This window comes from Perna viridis, chromosome 3, assembly GCF_037379345.1.
Source record: "Perna viridis isolate PV_CMFRI_1.1 ecotype Kerala chromosome 3, ASM3737934v1, whole genome shotgun sequence".
NCBI lineage: Eukaryota > Metazoa > Mollusca > Bivalvia > Mytilida > Mytilidae > Perna > Perna viridis.
This window is the reverse complement of record NC_142447.1, coordinates 11088040-11108316: the sequence shown is the minus strand read 5'-3', so window position 1 is coordinate 11108316 and position 20277 is coordinate 11088040. Positions and strand designations below refer to the sequence as shown.

Here is a 20277-nt window from a genome sequence, read left to right as displayed (position 1 = left end):
CCATACCCCGCTTAAATTTGCCTTAAAATGATCGAACTTTATCGTTAATAGTACACGCAAACTGCGAATGATACTTCTTGTGCATTTATCTCGCAGTACAGGTGCTTAACTCTCCACCTGATGGTCACAAATATAGTAAAAATAATATAATAGAATTGGAAGATTTCCGGATTTCCTTCCTTTAGCCAATTTGTTAGTCACTTGTAATTTGTTTTCACATACCATTGTTTAAACTTGATTGTATGTGCTACTTGAAGTATTCATATTGGATATATAATTTGAAATATAATTTCAAAACCAAAAGGGGTGATGTTGAAGATTATGCAAGGTGATGGATAAAGAGCCAAAAATCAGAAGTCGAGTCTTTGTTAGATTGTATACTTACCATCCGATCGTTAGTATGGAATCGTATTGAAAAGCTAAGGAGGTGTGTCAGTAAACGACCCAAGTCCGTATTCAACGAGAATTAGGCACTTGAATGCCTTTCTTCACTGCATCAACATTTTGCTATCGTCCTTGCGGATAAAAAAATTGTATTTGTTTGTGAAGCACATTACCTCAATTGCCTCATAAAGAAATGGGATTAGTAGTATTACCCCAGGTAATGCCACTAACAAACGTACTGCTTTTGACAAAGATAAAATCCTAAACAACCATAAGTCCTTCATGTCTTCTCTCAACACGGAATCAGAATGTGAGGACTTGTCTTACTTGTATTTGATTGCCAAACATTATAAGAATCCATACAAAGAAAAGTATAGCTAGATTCAATACAAAAAATTTGTCCACAGTGATTGATAGATTGACAACAAACTAGTTGCGATACCACCTGCTCATATATGGGCATTAATCATCTTTGGATACTTAAAAAGACTAAAGATTTACTTGAAAACCTAAAATCCCGCAGTTTTTCGGAAATTATTTCTCTGCAAACTTTTGACTCTTCAAGACTTTACTCTAGGTTGTCACATGATAAATTGAAATCTCGTTTAAAAAGACTTAATTGAGAAATTATATTGTTCTAGGTTACGGATCCACATATTTTTTTCTAAAACATCTTAGAATAGTAAAGTGTGCTACACAGTATAGCAGTTTTGTAATATATTTGTCACATTTTTCAACAACACGTTGGCATTCTAATGGGCACTAATTGTAATCCTCACTGTTTATTTAGTCTATCGTAAATGCAAATGTTAAGAGAATAATACTTACAATGGTAGAATCTTTATTTTTGTTGTTTTAAAACAAGTTAAAAGTCAGCAGCAATGCATTATGGAACTTTAGTTATGAGATAGAAAGATATATATTGTTAACAACAACAACAACAACAACAACAACAATAATAATAATAATAATAATAAATGGTATTCAACCATTTGATATATTCAATTAAAATACCTATCTTATGATTATAAAAAATATATCCTAAAAAAACACCAAGAAGTTGTCTATTAAGTTAACCATCTTATATCAGCTTTTTGAATGACTGAAAGAAAAAAATAATTTCCTTGAAAAACATAGTTCTTATGTGGTAGGTTAGCATTTGTTAATCAGAGTAGAGTATATCTGCATTTGTATGTCAATCAGAGTTGCTTCCTTAAAACTTACAAATGGTTGCAAACGTAATCATGTTGCAAAAAAAATACTCGTAGAATGAGTGATAATTTCTAGTGTGGGATATTTAAGTATACAAGCATGTTTTCTGCACAATATGATTTGTACATGAATATCTTCTTTATACATGTAACATTCTTTCATTAAATGGCCTTGAAGTAGTGCAAGGGCTCATTTTACTGCCTCATTAGAGAACTAAGATCATAAAGAAATGTTTTTGAATAAACAAAAGCTTGTTTAAATTAAAGTTTTTGAAAAAAAAGCCAATTACAAATGAAATGGAAGAAAATCTGAAATCCGGAAAATATTCCTTCTTAGATAAGGCCATTACTGTCACCTTAAAACAGAGAATTTAGTGTCTGCAATGAATATATATATATTGGATACATCGGTAATCTTTTTACCTCTGTTATATGCTAAAGTTAAGCATTTTTGTTCATGTCCATGTAATTATTTTATGGGTGGCAAATTCTCGCCAAAATAGACTTTAAATAGTTCAAAAGCATATTACTTGGTCTCATTTAAAAACTGAGACACTATAGCAAGGTAATGTATTATATAAAAGCATGCTGAAGTTCGGTTTATAAAAACAAATGACCGAAACGATTGAAATAGAAGAAAATCTAAAATTCTGAAAATTTCCATTTTTTACAGAGTTTAGTGGAGACCTAGTTGCTCACTTACTTTTGTTCCTTTGTATTTATCATTTTAGTTACTTTATGTTCTTGGTTGCGATTGTTCCCTTTGGTTCCCTTGGAATATCTCTAACAACTATAAATAAATTGATACCCAAAAAAGAAATGCTAAGCACCTGATATGAAAGGATGTGTTTGGTGCTTTATTATAAATGCCAAAAATATGAGTATATTGTTTCGTACTAAGACCGGTTTTCTAGGGGTAAGGGAAATGTTTAATTTTTTTTACGAAAATACTTATAAGAAAGCTTGTTTGTGTAATAAATTGAATTATCTATCAAACGATTTCAAATTCGACACGTTTTCGTCCTTTAATACTTGTAGAATCGGATTTATAGGATTCTTCATGGAGAGGTTGAAAATCCCTTTTGATTGTTGATAAATTCTGACTCTGAAAATCGCCACAAGTCATCAAAAGAAGTCCAGAAGTTTCAAATGTGTACTAAACAGAAAAAAAAACAAACAAATAAGCCATATTTTAATGAATCATGATTACTTTTCACATTGCAAAAATAAATCAATTTCAGCCATATTCACACACACACACGCACACACACACACACACACACATATCCGAAAATCATCAAGAAGTTGATGAGTGGGAGTGCACGGTTGACCCTGCCAGATCTTGAACTGAACCGATAATGGTATGTCACTTTAACTTTTAAATCTTTGGTCGAAGAAATGGACTCTTCGCCATTAATTTGAGCAAATATTAAAAAAAAATCAAGGTTTATTCTAAAATGGCCCGAACCTGACAACAGACCGGCCACACTGTTGTCTCGTAAGGCTGTGTTGTCCCCAGATGGAAATCATAGCTGCTCGCTGGCATCTGGTATGAATAGTGCCCCGGCACTGTTTTCCATATCTGGTCTTCGTCCCTGGATTACATTCTTTTAATATTCGCTAGAATCTTGGTTCCTTTGATTCATCTTAGGTCACCGATGACCGTGTAATATGACTTTGGCCGTGTTATGATGATGACTTGGGAACTGTAAGAGATAGTGAAAAATATTGACCCTTTGATATGCATCGTAATTAGATCTACATTTTGAATATATAATTCAAATGATTCAATGTCGCGTTTTTGAATTACAGCGCGAAAACTGGCCTCTATAAATGTTTTGTTGTTTTCTTCTATTCAATCACAAACATGAACAATAAGAGGACTGCATTTTACAAAAACATTCAGAATTACAATCTTGGTATCCATGCAGCATTGTAATACTTTTTTTTAATGTTAATTATTCTTTACCATTTTTTTTTTCTAAATTCGTTTAACGAAAAGTAACTACAATCATATTTATTTTCTGTCAGAAAGTCCGAAACAATATAGTTATGATATTTTGAAACTGGAAGTGACTTTTGTTGTTCCTAGCAAAAGCTTATACGTAACAAAAGTTTCTGGCAACCATATGTTTTTGTTTCAGAAAGTTCAGAATAATAAAAATATGATATTTTTACACAGAAAGTGACTTTTTTTGTCTCTAGTAACAAGATCATGCTAAACAAATTACTAGCAACAATATGATTCGAGTACATATGACATATTAAACTGATAGTGCCGTTTTTGTACCTTGTCACAAACTTATTTCTTTCAAATGTCCATAGCAACCAAATATATTTGAGTTTACGGTTTCCAAATTACCTTTTATGGCTTATTATTTAATACTAAATTGACGACTTCGAGTTTCGACTAAACTGTTTCCTGCAATCTGTTATGTCTAAAGAATATTTAGATAGGAATTATTCGAGAACAATTGTCCCTTTTAATTTCTAGTTGTATTTTCAAAAGGATTTATCATTATTTTCGACATTACATTGATACCTTCAATTGTTTTCATCATTGATACAGCTTACATGAAATGATGACTTGTCGTCTAAATGGACTTGAGTTATACTAACATACAATTCAGCTGTATATGTTTATTGTATTGATGTGTTTGTACGGTGATTTATTTTACCAATACGCAAGACTGTTATCTAAATTTTACACAATTAAAATACACTTTAGATAAAGATGCATTGCATATATGTATCAATTAAAGGACTTATCTAAAGGTAAAATTAATCCCCAAATCATCTTGCCCTAATGCATAATTTAAACATATTCAAACATATCAAAAAGTAGATGCTGTTTTATAATTTCCACTGTGTATGTATGTATGTATGTATGTATGTAAAACACACTGAAAAATATTATAAAAGTTATTCTATTATTTCAATTTTTTGTCGTAGATGTTTTCAAATTCTTTAAAATACATTACTAACATAAGCATATACTCAATATGATTTTAATGGTATAAAGTTCCTTGCTAATTAAGTAGAAGGGAATTGTAACGCTACATCATGAATGTAAGGCAGGAGATAACATAGTTTTGAGTGGTTTTTGATGAAAGTTTCAGTTGGTATCACATTTAATCGCTGTTTAGAATCCTTTCAAACGACTGTCTTCGCCGTTTAATAATGATAATGAACACGAATCATCGTCTGTAACACGTTACAACATTCTTCAGTCAAATATATTTCTATAATGTGATAAGGAAAGATTGTCTTGAGTTCAGCGTTATCAAACCGACATTATTTTCTCTTGCTAGGCTGCAGGTGCTTAGCCGATCGATTTTTGTATAGGCAGAGAATTACTACAAAGCCATGAAGAAAGGATGATATTACAGTTGATCAAAATGGCAATATGTGATTGATAATTATGGCACCATTTTCTAATTGTCTGAAGAGTGTTTCTTTTTCAAATAGACATTAGTGTGTAATTTCTGTCCACAGATTTCTGACATAATGGCGGGAAAACAGATGAAGGGAATTTTAATGTGACAAAATGGACGCGGTAAGTGACATATTGTTGCCAATATTGATTTATAAACACATTGAAATGAAATTCTTTTATAAATTATCAATACTTTTAAATGTATTGTTCATGCTTTTATAAAAATGACCATGTGCAGACATTGGGTAATAGTGAAACGCATCAATTTATGATAATAATTTAAGGAGTTGTTATAAAACATGGCTTACAATATTGATTTTTCTCACTCTGATCTATCATCTTCCTCAATGGAAAAGATTTCTACCGATTGCTAAATTGAGTCCTGAGGTGACGTGAAGTATAAATAAAGATATATTGGGAGACTACTACATTGATCAGGATTCCATAAACAGTGATGTTTGATATACGCGTATGAACAAGTTCTGCACGTATTACTGCTTTTTTTAACGAACATTCAAAATGGAAGCTTAGATCTTCTTTGTATTTCTTCATTAAAATTCTATTTCGGACAAAGCAACATCAAGACTTAATCAGGTTTTAAACGATGAAGTAATTATAAATATGTATATACAATAACAAACAAAACTTAAATATAAGCAAAGAAGAAACTGATCGTTTCAACAATGGGTATGGAACTCAGATCATTGTGACATCTCTGGTGTCATCGCCTACACGAAATCAAGTGTTCTAGACCCTTTGACCAGGTAGGCTATATGATAATAAACTTCGGCTGATCAAATGTTCCTTCCCGTAGGTTTAGTCTAGGGTTGTAACTTTAAACAATATGTATTACACTTCGAGACAGTTCATCTAGTTGTTTTTTTTTAATTGAAGCATAGGTGATGTCACACACACATAAAAACATTTATATATATATATATAGGTATGATAAGTTCCAAACGACATTTGTTATAACTGTGATTTGCAGAGCCAAGTTTCGGTATTCTTCTGCGGGATTCGAGTCTGTTTTTCACCCTTACATCTTGACCAACACCACCTGTACTTAGTCCAATGCTCTAGACAATTTGACCGACAAGCCTTTTATAATATAGCTTTCATTAAAAGAGTGAGTCTAGATGTGACTGAATTGTGTTCCAATATCCCGACCTTAAATGATTCCGTTGCAGATCCACTTCTGTATTACCTAATATCATAAGTAATATAAGTCGACAGAGGCCGATCCTTGAATAGATGGGGCAAATATGGACACAAAATTTAAGCTTGATACAGTTCGGAATTCCGATTATGTTTAAATTTATTATACATGATAATATTTCACCCGGAATTGAAGTGGTCAAATTCACGTTAATAGTTTAGATAATACTTTTAACAGATTATATGAACAGACAAACAGGCGGTGAAATGAAGTGCTTTCTTTATAATCAAGATTTGTCCGTTCTTTATGTGCAGGGTAAAAAAAGTCAAGATGAAAAAAAATAATCAATTCATAATGTCATGGCATTTAGATGCAGTATCTTTGAGCTAATTTTTTAAAAAGGTGACATTGCCCCATATTTGTATGAATAACATTCCATAACTCAAAAATGTAAAATCCAATACATATATTTATAAATAATCGAAAAGCAGCTTACTCTTTATATAAATAAGCTATTCAATAATGTTTTAAGAAGATTGCTTCAATGATTCCAGGCGTAAAAACGGGAAATTTCCCCCTTTATTTAATAAAGTCCTATACCCCGAAAATGAAAACTCTGATATTTCTAAAATAATGAAGTAACCTCACTTCAAATAAAAGGAACACTACTGATCAGCTAGTTATGATTTTTGTGGTGAAAATCTTAAATTTGCAAAATTTGCATGAACAATTAATATGTTAACTATTTTAAGGACGCCTTATCAAAAACATACGAAAATTACCGTTAATAGCTTACAAACACAACTGTATCTTACCTTTGCAGTAATAACGCTAATATTTATGTATCAAATATTTTGTCTAGCACATGTGTAATTTTCTGTTTTAATATTCCCATGCCTATAATTTCACGATTACTGCAGATTATCACTTACTTATGAATGGTATTTGCTTTTCTATGTCTATATCTTGTATGTATAGAATGTCAGCTCTCTGCGAAATATTTATGTATCATCCTACGAATATAAACTGCTACATTGTACCCCTACCAATTCAGAATGTTTTTTTAAATGATAAAAGCAAAAACAAACAAACAAAAACAAACAAACAAAAAAAACAACAGTTGATACGGAAAACTAAGTTTTTTTTAATTTTAAAAATATCGAAAAACAAAAAGATTTGAAAGTTCCTAAACTTTTAATGAATTTTTTTTATTTCATAGCAATCTTTGAAAAGTTTCAATATAAGTTGCCACTGAAGTTTTGAAATAAAAAAAAAATGTTCAATGTTCGAATACTACAAAATAAGGTCATAGTTTTATTGGATAGAGTACAGATATGGAAATCATTCATCGTATATTTTTATATGGAAACTAAGATGACGTCAAAGTTAGTATTATAGCGCATACAGTGTTGTTTGAATGATAAAGAGGTAATAAAGAGAAGCAAGATTCTAGCGGAAATCATAAGAATGTAATCCATGGACAAAGACCAGATATGAAAAACAGACAAACACAACAAAGAATGTGAACTAACTAAAATAATACATACAGAGGAACAAAAGTAAATGAGCAACTCGGACTCGGACTAAAAACTGGGACCATGGATCAGGTGCATCGGTAGGGTAAGCGTCCTCTGTCCTTCTAGAAAAATCCTCCTAGTTGGTCATAAAAAGTCAAGTTCGGGGTAGACGAAAGAGGAAAGGAAAACCATGACACGCTGAATAAATCAGTTTTCATGGTGTAAATGGATACACCGTAATGATCCACGAGATCGTGATGGCGACCATAAATTTTAGCGCGATACAAAAAGTCTGCGTAGTTACGACAAGCTCTGGCATAACGTATGCGTTATGAAAATTTCATACGAAGGTGTTGAAGGGATATTGCCACAGATGAAAGGAGAATTGACAATTCTGAATGAAAATCCATCACGTTTGTCGTAAAGTTTGGCAAATAGTTTTCCTTTACCATCAATCTCTAAATGTATGTCAAGGTATGAGGCTGACTTATTTATTTTCGAAGTCAGAAAAATTGTTAAAATTTTGATTTTTTTTTATTTTATAGCTAGTGGAGCAATAAACCTTAAAACTGTGGATTTTCATCACCTGCTATGGAAGATAGATCTGGAACATAGATATCTTTATTATAAAGGTATTGTGTAGAGTTTGTGAATACTGTAATATCAGTGAAAGGACAGTCCATAGACAGGGTCTTAAACGTAAAAAAAGGACATCAGGCATGCTCCACATACATTATGTAGACAACACAATTCCATATATAATATATAGAAAAAAAAGACAGCATACAAAAGAACTAAAGTACTTAAAACATCTACTGAAAACAAACGACCAGAAGACGTGGAGTGTCGCCATGTGCTCCGAATGGGTAAGAATCGTGCGCGACACCGGTCTCATCGTAAGTGGTTGTTTTTCGTAAGGTTTTAATTTGTCAATTCGGTAAGACGTACAGATGTAACGTCTTGGTTTGAATCTAATGTGATGACTTGCTGACCATAATATCCCTGCTCAAGTTATGAAATACTAACCTACCACATAAGAACTTATGCGTTTCAAAGCAAATATAGTTATCTTTTATTCTGTTTTAAATGATATGTATAAAGATACAGAACTGAATGATAGAGAACTCTTAGTTATGCTTAATTAAAGTAACCGTTTGAAAACGACAGATCAGTCTTCAAATCGAGATTGAGATTTTCAGGATTAAACACCGACGTTTTTCAAACAACAACAACATAAATATCTTACATGTAAGAGAACAATGCACTTACCATCTGATTTTAAGATCGATTGAATAAACAAAAAATATTCGTTTCCATGAAAGCTCATAATTCGTACTGCGTATCTGTAATTAATTAATCAACCTTGATGTAGTAAAAGAATGTGCCTTCCCATGAGAATATCAGTATGAATATTAGCATACTTAATCTTGTTATAAGAAAACATAAACAAGTCACTGATACAATTGTTAAATTATTGAACGCCTGTAAATTCCACTTTTTATAATTTTAGAATTAGATGATTTAGTGGAGATTTTAGCGCCTGACCTAAGAAATAAGTTGGATACATGAACTTGTTCATTATAAAATTCAATAAGGTACTTATTGCAAATGATGTGTTGCAAAAGTATCACTTTTTAATTTGTATTCACGATTTTTTATTAATACCCCAAAACTTATCATTAATATGCATCTAAATTATCTTTTTTTTTCATTAAAATGCAACATTTGTTTGGTTAAAATGCAGAACGCAGGATTTTATATTTTTATGCATTTTTTTTCTTTTATATGCAAGATTTTTTTTTTTATTATAATGCAATATATGTATTGAAAAGTACGAATCTGTTATTGATATGCAAGATTTTGTCATTGATATGCAAGAATTTTTATTGATATGTATGATTTTTTTCCTTAATATGCACGATGTTTAATCAAAACGCAAGATTTTTTAATTATTATGAAAGAAATTTTTGTTAATATTTCATCATTGTTTATGGGTATGTAAGTCTCGTCACGTGACTCCGTGGTTTAATGAGAATTGGTCAGCGTGTACCATTGAAATGCACGGAAATTCGTCATTACCATATCATTAGATTCCATATTAAAAGCAAAATATACTTTTTTGTAAAAATACTGATAAAAATGACAAATATCAAGTTCTACATGATAAAAATGAGAAAAAAAAAGATAATTCACACTGTGAATACATTCAGTAATTTTACTCTCGCACTTTCTCTTACCAAAGCATCACAAAACTTCAAAACACGGATATTGATCCGCAGTTCACAAAATTAACAATGTTAACAATTCTGTTTAAAAAAGTAACGAATAATGGAGAAAATTTATATAATAAATAGGATAATCATTAGTTATTGTGAATAACCAAAATATGATCACGCATTTAGATTTAAATCGCGCACAGAAGAAGTTCCGCACACTCGTTAAATCTAGGCGTTCGACGGCACTCGTGGTCGTATTTTGGTTATTCACTAATTCCAATTAGTTATCCTATTATTCATCTTTCTTGTTCATTGATGCCCCAGGAGGCCCTACGATATAACGCCTATTTTCATTGGTTGAAAGTGGTATCATTAATTAGAGACAAGAGACGACAAAAGTTTCAATTACAAATTTAAAAAAAACACAAACACGGACGCTCCAGACACAGCACGGGGTGACACTCTATAGCTTGAACCCCTTCACCGTTCGGATCAAGTAGGGTCACGGTGCTGTGCACAATAACCGTAATACACCGTTCCGATGACCAATAACTTAACGTTTTACTTAACCGATATTGTTAATTTTGTAACGAACTAACGTAAAGTTTGGTCAATAATTTTCCTTTACCATCGATTTCTAAGTATAGGTCAAGATATGAGGCTGACTTCACAGTGTCTGTAGTATCCTTTATCTCAATGAAAAAATCGATGAAAGATTTTAGCATCTCAATAAGATATCTTGAATTATAATAACAAATCTTGCATATTGATAAAATGTCTTGCATATTAATGAAAACTCTTGTATTATACTCATTAACAATCTTGTATTTTAAAAACAAAAGATTGCACATTAATGAAAAATCTTGCATATTAATAAAAAAAATATTAAATAAAAAATCAAAGGTGATGAATTTTGCAACATATCACTTGCCATGGGTACTACATTTTGTAATAACAAATTTGTGTATGCTATATGTGAGCCTCTTTGTTCATATTGAAGCAAACTTTAGAAAAGTAAGACTAGAGTTCATTCACCTTAATTTCGTTGATGAGATTCAAACAGTCATTAATTGGGATCATGTAAAAGCTAAGAAGCTATATATTTGTTCCCATTTATAAAAAAGATTTTTTTTTAAAATAGAAAAATGTATTATTTAATCAAAACTGTCCATTACAAATAAAAGGGAAATTTATTTAGTCAAATTTTGAGTAAATATTGATTCGTACATAGCAGGTATAAAAGGCATGTGAAATCATATTGAATTTAATGATTTGGGAAAGGGTGGTTGGGGATATCTCAGTCCATGTACTATTATATTTCAAATTTTCTTGGAATATTCTTACAAACAATTAGTAGAACAATATAATTGTCTATCGAATGAAACCAAAACCTAACCGTGACAAAAAATTTTTTTTCGACCTTGAGGAAGACTCGAAAATCCCGCACTGAACAGTGTCTATGATTAATTCTGATTACAAAGATCTCTACAAGTATTAGTAAACCCAATACTACCAATTTTGATTAAATAAAACCATAAAACACCAATAAGACATTTTACTGACGCATAGATAACGCCAGTACCACTGGGAACCGTTGGTTGGTTAGCAGGTATACACCGATTTCTTTCTAAGCCCGTGTACTGCATGTGATATCCAATATCAAAAAGAAACTCATGATACAATACTTTCCAGAGTAGTAGCATTCCTTTCGATCAAATGTATCGAGTATTTCTTTTCTCAGCTAAAAGGTTTTGCTTGCAATTCATCAAATATAATTCAAGAAATGAATAAAAATATTTTAATATCTACATTTTCCCCTAATTAATACCTGGTCTTATCAACTGTTGATGAATAGGAAAAAATGTCCTGGTTTTACCTTGATGTTGAATCTGTCAGTTTCTATGGCTAGATTATTAATTTTGTATAAATTTTAACAATATTTTCGGCAAATTTATGTACATGTGATAAATGTTTCTCAATTTTAAAACTCAGATTTTTTGCTTTTCTGAAGGTTTTTAATTTGTTACTGTGTTCCGAGTTTCATAATTATAGATGGATTCATTCCAATAGTGTTTGAAATTATCATTTAGTTTACATGCAATAGTCTTTAGTAATCTTTTCTTTAAAAAAGTGCTTTGATTTTCTCACACATGAGAGAAATTTAGTTTGTGTAATAATAGTTAGATCAGGTAAAAACCATCTGATACTACTGAGTTTGATTTATACGATTTGCCCAATAATTTGTCACTTGAGTCTAAAAAATGTAGTCAAAATCCAATTTCTGATCTTTATGCTTGAATGCTGAAAGGGTACTTCCTTATTCTGGTAACACAGCTAAGTTCATGGCTGCTTTATTTACAGCTAGAAGATATTTGGCAAATTTTATTTGTATTTTGACTGTTGACATCGATAAATGGTTAGAATTTAAGTTTGTGTCTGTTTTGACTATTTTCTACACCACAATTCAATGCAGTATAAATGTATTAGTGAGATACTTGATTCAAATAATTTAAGATATGCAGGAACATTCATTTGTTTTCTCTCAGAAAGTAGTATTTTTTAATGATGCCTTCTTACATCGAAGGTTTATTGCCTTAGAAAATACACCTGAAGGTTTGAAGACGATTTCCAAAATTTCATTATCCATTGCTTGTTAGCTCTCCTAGCCAAAGGCCAGGTGAGCTATTGCTCTCACTTGGAGTCCGTCGTCGTCGTCCGTCTTTGTCGTTAACAATTAAAAAAAATTTTCTTCCCTGACATTACTTGACCAATTTGAACCAAACTTGGTATGAATGTTCCTCGGGGTATCCTGCATAGACGATGATGGGATTTTTGATACATCGAAAAACATGGCTGCCGTTACTAAAAATTGAACAGTAGTTTTTCGCACATATCTCCAACAACCGTTAGGTTTAGCCATACGTGGATATTCCTGACGTGGATAAAAGTGTTCAGAATGATGTTATCTATCTGTGGTAAAATTTTCGTTTTAATCCATTAAGCCATGCTGGAGTTAATGCCTTTTTTCAACGTTTTTGTTATTTTTAATGTTATTTCTTTAAAAACAAATCTTCTCCTCAGACACTACTTGACCATTTGGAACCAAACTTGGTTAGAATGTTTCTAGGGATATCCGGCATAGAACTGATGTAATGATTTTATATCTGTCCAAAAACATGACCGCTGTTAATAAAAATAGAACATAGGGATCAGACAGTAGTTTTTCGCATAGATCCCCATCCTTATTATTAGGACTACAGAAGTTTTCAGGAATAAAAGTTATCAAACGACTCCTTGTTAGAGTTATTGTTCTTGAAATGGGAAAAATGACGGGATTTTTACAGTTTTCAGCCAATATATTGAAAACTATACTAGATAAAAAGAAACTTTCAATTGCTGAAATGATCTTTATGATAGTCCTACCAAAGTCTTTTTGAGTCAAATTTGTTGGACTCCTTGTTGAACTCCTTGTTAAATTTGTTGCCCTTGAAAGGAAAAATTCAACCAGGTGAGCGATTCAGGCTCATGGGAGCCTGTTGTTCAATAATTGCATTTCTGAGGGTAAATTTATACTTTATGACTTTTCTACCCGATTTATTAAAAACCGTTATTTTAGTTTTGTCAAGATTTATTGTTAAATTTTACTTTTCATTGTACTTTTCTAATTTATCCTCGATTTCTAAAGCCTACTGCTTATTCTGATACAATAAACATGTCAACTCGTTAACAACTACTGGTTGACAGTCAGAATAAAAAAAATGCAGACAAGTCATTTATGTAATGTGAGGAAAGGACAGGACTTGTTTTCTTGTTCCACTCCCATCTAAGATGAGAAAATGCTGGTGACACCATCTGGGGCTTTAACAGCAAATAAAACTTCTTCATACATATTTTTAATGTATTCAAAAATGGCCTTTCAAACAAAATCCTATGGATTTATCAAATGCCTCAATAGATTTATTCATAAGTTATACAATTTTTTAACCTCTTTTTCACAAATACAGATATTGCTCCTACTTGCAAACATAAGTAGATTTTTTTTTGGTTTGTTGGGGTTTAACGCCCGAGCAGCAATATTTCAGCTATATTCAGGCCATGAACATGAAGTGGATGATAAAATGAACATGAAATGATGATGAAATGAAAAATTGGATGGGACACAAGGATAATGGGGTCGACAAATTTTGACTGCCACTGGAAATAGGAAAAGGTGGAACGGGTCGGGCAACTTAGCCTCCTGTGGCGGAGCCCTATGGTTCCTACTCCGGGAGAGTACCATAGTAGGGTTCTTTGCGAGGAACATGGCATCTTTCCCAACACGGTGCACCACTATGGTTTGCGATCAGGTTTTCCGTATTATAGCCTGACAACCCCAGCATGTAACACGCCAGGGATACCCAATTCCACCACCTAGGGCACACAACCCAGTTGCTCTGTGGGCAGAGCGCCCTAGCCTCCGGCTAGGGTTCTGAGCACTATTTAGTCGCCTTTTGCGCTGCTGCAGGCCTATTCTTTTGACACCCGGACCTGCACGGGGCCATACGTAGAAAATTAAATTATTTTTAGTATTGCACTACATGTAAACTTACATGTTTTGTAATCTCCAAATCCTATCTACTGACATTGTAGCGACCGATTATTTCTAATGCCGGTAACTTGGATGGTATTGCCATTCTTTAATATTTCCCGAGCTAGCTTCCTGTAACTGCGAGCGTTTTATTTAATTTTGAATATCATTTTTTATATGTTGTAATTTATATTACTGAGTGAATTTAATTATGTGTTTATTTGTTGTCTCAGTTCAATTTTGACCTTACATAAAAGGTTAAGGCTTTATAAAACTAGTTAAAAAGCACCTCAGATATACGATTGTCCACTGTCAGGACATGTTGGACATTATTGTTTTAGTATAATTCACCACATCTGTTCCTATAAGATTCCATGGTTAAGAAATAGGATTCATTACGGTTCTCTATTGTAATTTTTATTGCATCGCTATTCTGGGAATGCTTTTGAATTACTAAAGTTTTTAATAAAGTTTAGATGCCAGTTTCTGGATAGGTAATATTTACTTTTTCCTCTTCCGGAAGTGGATGTGTCTGATAGTGATTTTTTTCTAATTATAGCTCACTTCAATATGTTAATGACTTTGCTCTTGTATCTATGCCGTGGCATGACTTTTTCAAAACACAATTTATTATGATTTTAGTTTAAATTTGATTAAATAAAATGCTCTTAAAATATCCTTACAGAAGTCCGCATATAATATATATTGATATTTTCAATTGAACTAATAATTTGGAAATGTCGAGCCATCGTGTACGTTAATCGAGATCTACATTTTATTTCTTTTGAAATCTTCAAGAAAAAATTGTTATTATTACTATCATTGCTCGGTTTATTGCTTTGTGATGTCAAGTTCAAGATCAAAATCAAAATTTTCAACAAATAATTAATCTTTGACGCATACTTCACAGTGATTTTTCGTTGCCTAATTCTAATTTTGTTGTCCACTATTTCCAAGTTGTCTGCTGCGCTTGAAGCATGATACTTTATTAGAAATGAATGATTTCGCCCTTATGTCAATATTGTTTGACAATGTTGATCATTATTGTGTTCGTGTCTTTATTTGACTTTTTTAGATTATCTTGTAGAAGTGGCATCGTTCAGTTACCGTTGATTTTATTACTTTTGTTGTCGGGGCCTTTCCGAGCTTACTTGAAGGTGATTTAAAACTTACTGAAGACCTTTTGGTGATCTCTGTAAGTATTGCCTATTTTTATAAAGGTTATACGATGGTGCATTTGTTCTGTTTCGGTACATGAGTTCCCTTTTTTACTACAAATTATAGTTTTTAATGTGAAAACATGATCACTAGTTCTGCACCCTTTATAGAAGCGAATTTGTTCAGGGCACACAATTTTATTTTTTTTCCGAATATCTTTTTTTCTAATTTGTTGTGTAAAATTCTAGAGAAACAAATTATCTAGACATCTGGAGAGGATCAGTGAATCAGCCACTCTTAAAATAGGTTAAATAAAATTTTATCTCCACAAATTGGAATAAACCCCAGATTTGAAAACCAAATTAAACAACATCACATACTGATCAACATTCAAGGTACATGATATTTTCAACATGTCTTTACACATATCCCGTCAGAACAACCTGACATTTAAGTTTTCAATGTTTTCATAGCAAATAGCACCTACCCAGTTGTTATATAACCATTTAATATATTTAATCGCGAAATGTTAGAAATTCACTGTTGACACAATCATTTTCAATGTCATGGTCGCACCCTATCTTCATTAGTTTGTTAAAGTATTCAAACCATTCTTTTGGTAAAATGTTAGAACTTGGGTCATTAACGTCTTTCTTTCCAATATATTTGACAGTGTTCCAAAACTCACCTAGAATGTTACATTCCAAGATTTTATTTATCATTTTATTTCCAAAATGTTTATTCTATATTTTACTTTTTCTAGTGTTTGGACTCTTTGGGGACACAAAAAGGCTGCATTATACATGTATAAAGTAGTAGATATATTGGATACTACGTCATTTATCTTATAATCAGGGAAATTTGTATTGTCAGACATTGTGGTCTCTACTTAGAGATCAAGGTTATGTATGAATGGTTGAAAATCAACTTTAATTATATTTGATTTTAGTATATTTTCTCGCTCATGAGTCCAATTAACTTTCTTGAAAAGGGATTTAAAATTGCTTGGTGGTTGTTTTAGCATTTGTGACATGATATTGACAGACATAGGACGATGATCAGACACAGTTGGTTCGAATTGTACAACCTAAAACTTTAGGAAATTCCTTAAAAAATCTGAGCTACATTTATATTTAATGTTTTGTCCGTATTCACTTGCATAGCCTTTTGAATTTTTGTAAGAAATTCCTCGCATTATTTCAGGTTTATCTTATTGCTAGGGTAAAGGAGATCTCGAACAGAAATGATGGAAAACTTTACAAACCACACTAACGTTACTGGTCCTGGAAATGGTACGAGTGAAGATCAAGTAATGCACAAGCCAGTTTTAATTGGAATATTTGTTCTATTATACTGTGTTATATTTCTACTCGGAGTAAGTGGTAACACTCTTGTTGTATACGTTGTTGTAAGGAATAAAACAATGCAAACGATCACAAATATATTTATAACTAACTTGGCAGTTTCTGATATTTTGATGTGCTGTCTTGCTGTTCCCTTTACACCACTTGGGTACTTTTTAAAGTCATGGGTATTTGGAGAGGCACTCTGTCATATCGTGCCAATGTCTTTAGGAATTTGTGTTTATGTTTCTACTTTGACGTCAACCGCCATAGCAGTCGATAGATACTTTGTCATTGTGTATCCATTTAAACCTCGTATGAAGATATTCGTTTGCTTGTTAATGATTGTTGCGATTTGGGTCATTTCAATATCAATTTCTCTTCCACTTGGCATCTATATGGAACTTTCTCCTCGAAAAGAAGATGATAAAACATTTATGTGTCAGGAAAAATGGCCTCGAGCCCAAGCAGGACAATTTTTCACCGTAACTAGTCTAGTATTACAGTATATTGTGCCTTGCAGTATCATTACTTATTGCTACACAAAAGTGTCTTTAGCACTGAAGAAAAGGTCTCGATCCAAAATTGGTAGTGGTTCTAAATCACGTGAACGGGATGAAATGGAAATCAAAAGAAAACGTCGAACGAACAAAATGTTAATTGCTATGGTAACAATTTTTGTATGTTGTTGGTTACCACTTAATATTGTTCTTCTGACAGCTGAATATACTCCACATATCTCTGAATGGTACTTTTACACATTGCTGTTTTTCAGTGCTCATGTAATAGCTATGAGCTCTACTATTTACAATCCATTTTTATATGCTTGGATGAATGACAACTTCAAGAAAGAATTCAAGCAAGTGCTACCATTTCTTTTTAGAAGAGATCGAGAAAGACCTGTAAACGGCAGTTATACTCAGTATACACATGTGGACAATCAACCGTCAGTTGTAATAAACAAATCTCCACAAAAAGACCCGGATGATAACAAGCTAGACGGAAAGATCACTAAAGCATATTACGACACTGAATCAGAAAGAGTTCAGTTGAATGTTAACCATGAAGGTGATAATTACTCCGGTTGATGTTTAGATTTTAGAAATATCATTATCTCGCCATAAGAGTGTTGCACTTTATTGATTTAAATAGAAATAGTGCCTGTGTTGAGGACAGAGTTTGGTTAAATTGCTATTTCACGATTAAAGTGTGAAGATATTGACAAATAAGAACTGTTAAAAAACAAGACATGGAGAAGCTCATTTGCTCTTGACATTAAAAGGTCAATGTCATACAATATTGTATAACAATTCTGCATTGTAACCATAAGTGTTTTATGTTCATCTTGTTTATAAATGTTGTTGTTTATTCGTCAATAAATCTCGTTGCTTGATTTAAAAAGACTCTTTTTGTTAAAATATTCATTGGCTATATTATAAGTACACATACTGACAATGTATCGAGTAGTGTTAGCAGATTTACGATAAAATATGCGAACGAATAATTCTCCTTTCATTGCTATTTAATGTTTAAATTACCTGGAAATAGTATTTTTCATATTTCTCAGTTTTGGCTACGTTATATTTAACGTTTATCATTCGGAATTCAACTGCGAAAAAATGTGAACGCAATCCATGCATGTAAGTCAACAACTTTCCAAGCCGTAAATCTGTGTGGATGTACACTATACATTATATACATGTATACCTAAATGGGCACTAAGGGTCAGCGAAGGGTGTGTAGGGTACTGACAATAGAAAAAAAAGTCTTCTGTCAAAGATGAACGCATGTATGGCAGGCAGAATTAAAAAACAAACGTTTTGTAAAGGATGCTGTGCTAAAAAGTCGACTTTTAGAGTTATTGAACTATTTTATATTTTATATGCTGTTTCAATATAATTTTGGGTCGTCGTTCAATTAACTTCAAAGTTTACACGTGTCTGATGATGGTCTTACAGTTCGTATACTTCCGGTTATACATTTATGACTTCATCTTTTTAAAAATGATTTTTTTTTCCACTTGTTGCACTGTAACTTGAACACAAACTCCTTAAATTTTTACTTGAACTTTTTAACTATAAAAAATACATGGTAAAAAATTCCCTGTACTGTAAGGGTAAACTTCAGCATAGCATATGCTATGTGATATAGGCACTCTACTTCCTTCCATTATTTGGGCGGGTGTATTATGATATCATACAACAGCTGTTTATTATTTTTTTTTTCTGGGACATAAAGGTTGCAGCTCACATAAAATGGACTGCAAAAAGTTGCGAGCCCAAAACATAATCATTAACAATAATGAATAACCATGATTATCAATATCATCCAACATTTTAAATGTCAAGCATTAAATATCAATCTTATGCAATGTAATGTCATTGAGGAATGATAAATATGATCAAGAACATCATAATAGTTGACGTTAACACACAGACGTGACTGGTCTTGGAAAACAACCACAAATCCCTTCACCAAACTAGTTCGTCATCAACAAAAACTTTAGGAGAGTACTAGTTTTCCCTTGACCATCCTTTAATTATCCTGTGCACTAGTACTTTCACATGAACAACGTAGCTATTGCAGTCATGACAAGGCAAACACGAGGTTCACATCTACACTTCTCATTGATATTGCATTGATATGGATCCATTTCACAAACCTAACAAGCGTATGTATATGTCATTTGTCCGAACATGAAACATTTGCAGTTGCAAAAGAATAAACTACTTTCCTTGAAGCCAATCGTCGTCGTGGTCGGATACAGATTTCTACGCGAAAACCAAATTATATAAACACACAATCTTGACAAATGCTTACAACCCATTTCACTTATCGGCTTTGTAATCCTATAATGCATTGTATGTGTCCTCTATTACCGCGACATCGCACCAGTGTAAGGGCATTCTTTTTGGGTATGATGAAGTAGAAAAAAAACGTAACACACTCTGTATTGATTGCTGTGCATTATTTGGAAATATCGATTGCTAGAACTACCTCTAAACGGCATTATTCACCGATACGCAGAAATTCCTATCAACCGGATACACAGCAATTGGATGTAGAAAACTTCCCATTCTATTAGTACATGGGAATGGAGTGAGGAATAGGGGAATGGGGACTTTGAATGGAGATGGTGGGTTAATTAGTTTTTCAAGTTAAAGAATTGATAATATAAATGTTTGATAAACAAAATCCAATGGATATCTATGGGGCATTGGAATTTTTAAATGGGAATCGAGGAATTACAATGTATCTATGGGGAATGGGGATGGGGATAATGGGGAAG

At 32.3% G+C, this 20277-nt stretch overlaps 1 protein-coding gene across 5 annotated transcripts in view; it reads left to right on the top strand.

Annotated features, from left to right (window-relative positions):
* Positions 1-18234, top strand: part of LOC148620990 (neuropeptide Y receptor type 2-like) — a 66968-nt gene extending 48734 nt beyond the window's left edge. Inside the window, exons 2-4 of one of the 5 annotated variants that reach the window (XM_088574951.1) lie at positions 5091-5151; positions 8250-8336; positions 16866-18234. In XM_088574951.1, coding sequence (XP_088431077.1) covers positions 16889-18076 — 1188 coding nt within the window. In that variant the 5' untranslated portion in view covers positions 5091-5151; positions 8250-8336; positions 16866-16888 and the 3' untranslated portion in view covers positions 18077-18234. Of the gene's footprint in view, positions 1-4906; positions 5152-8249; positions 8337-15245; positions 15683-16848 lie in introns of those variants that run through there. The other 4 variants (XM_088574948.1, XM_088574949.1, XM_088574953.1 and 1 more) reach the window with 4 other exon arrangements.
* The last annotated feature ends 2043 nt before the right edge of the window (positions 18235-20277 follow it).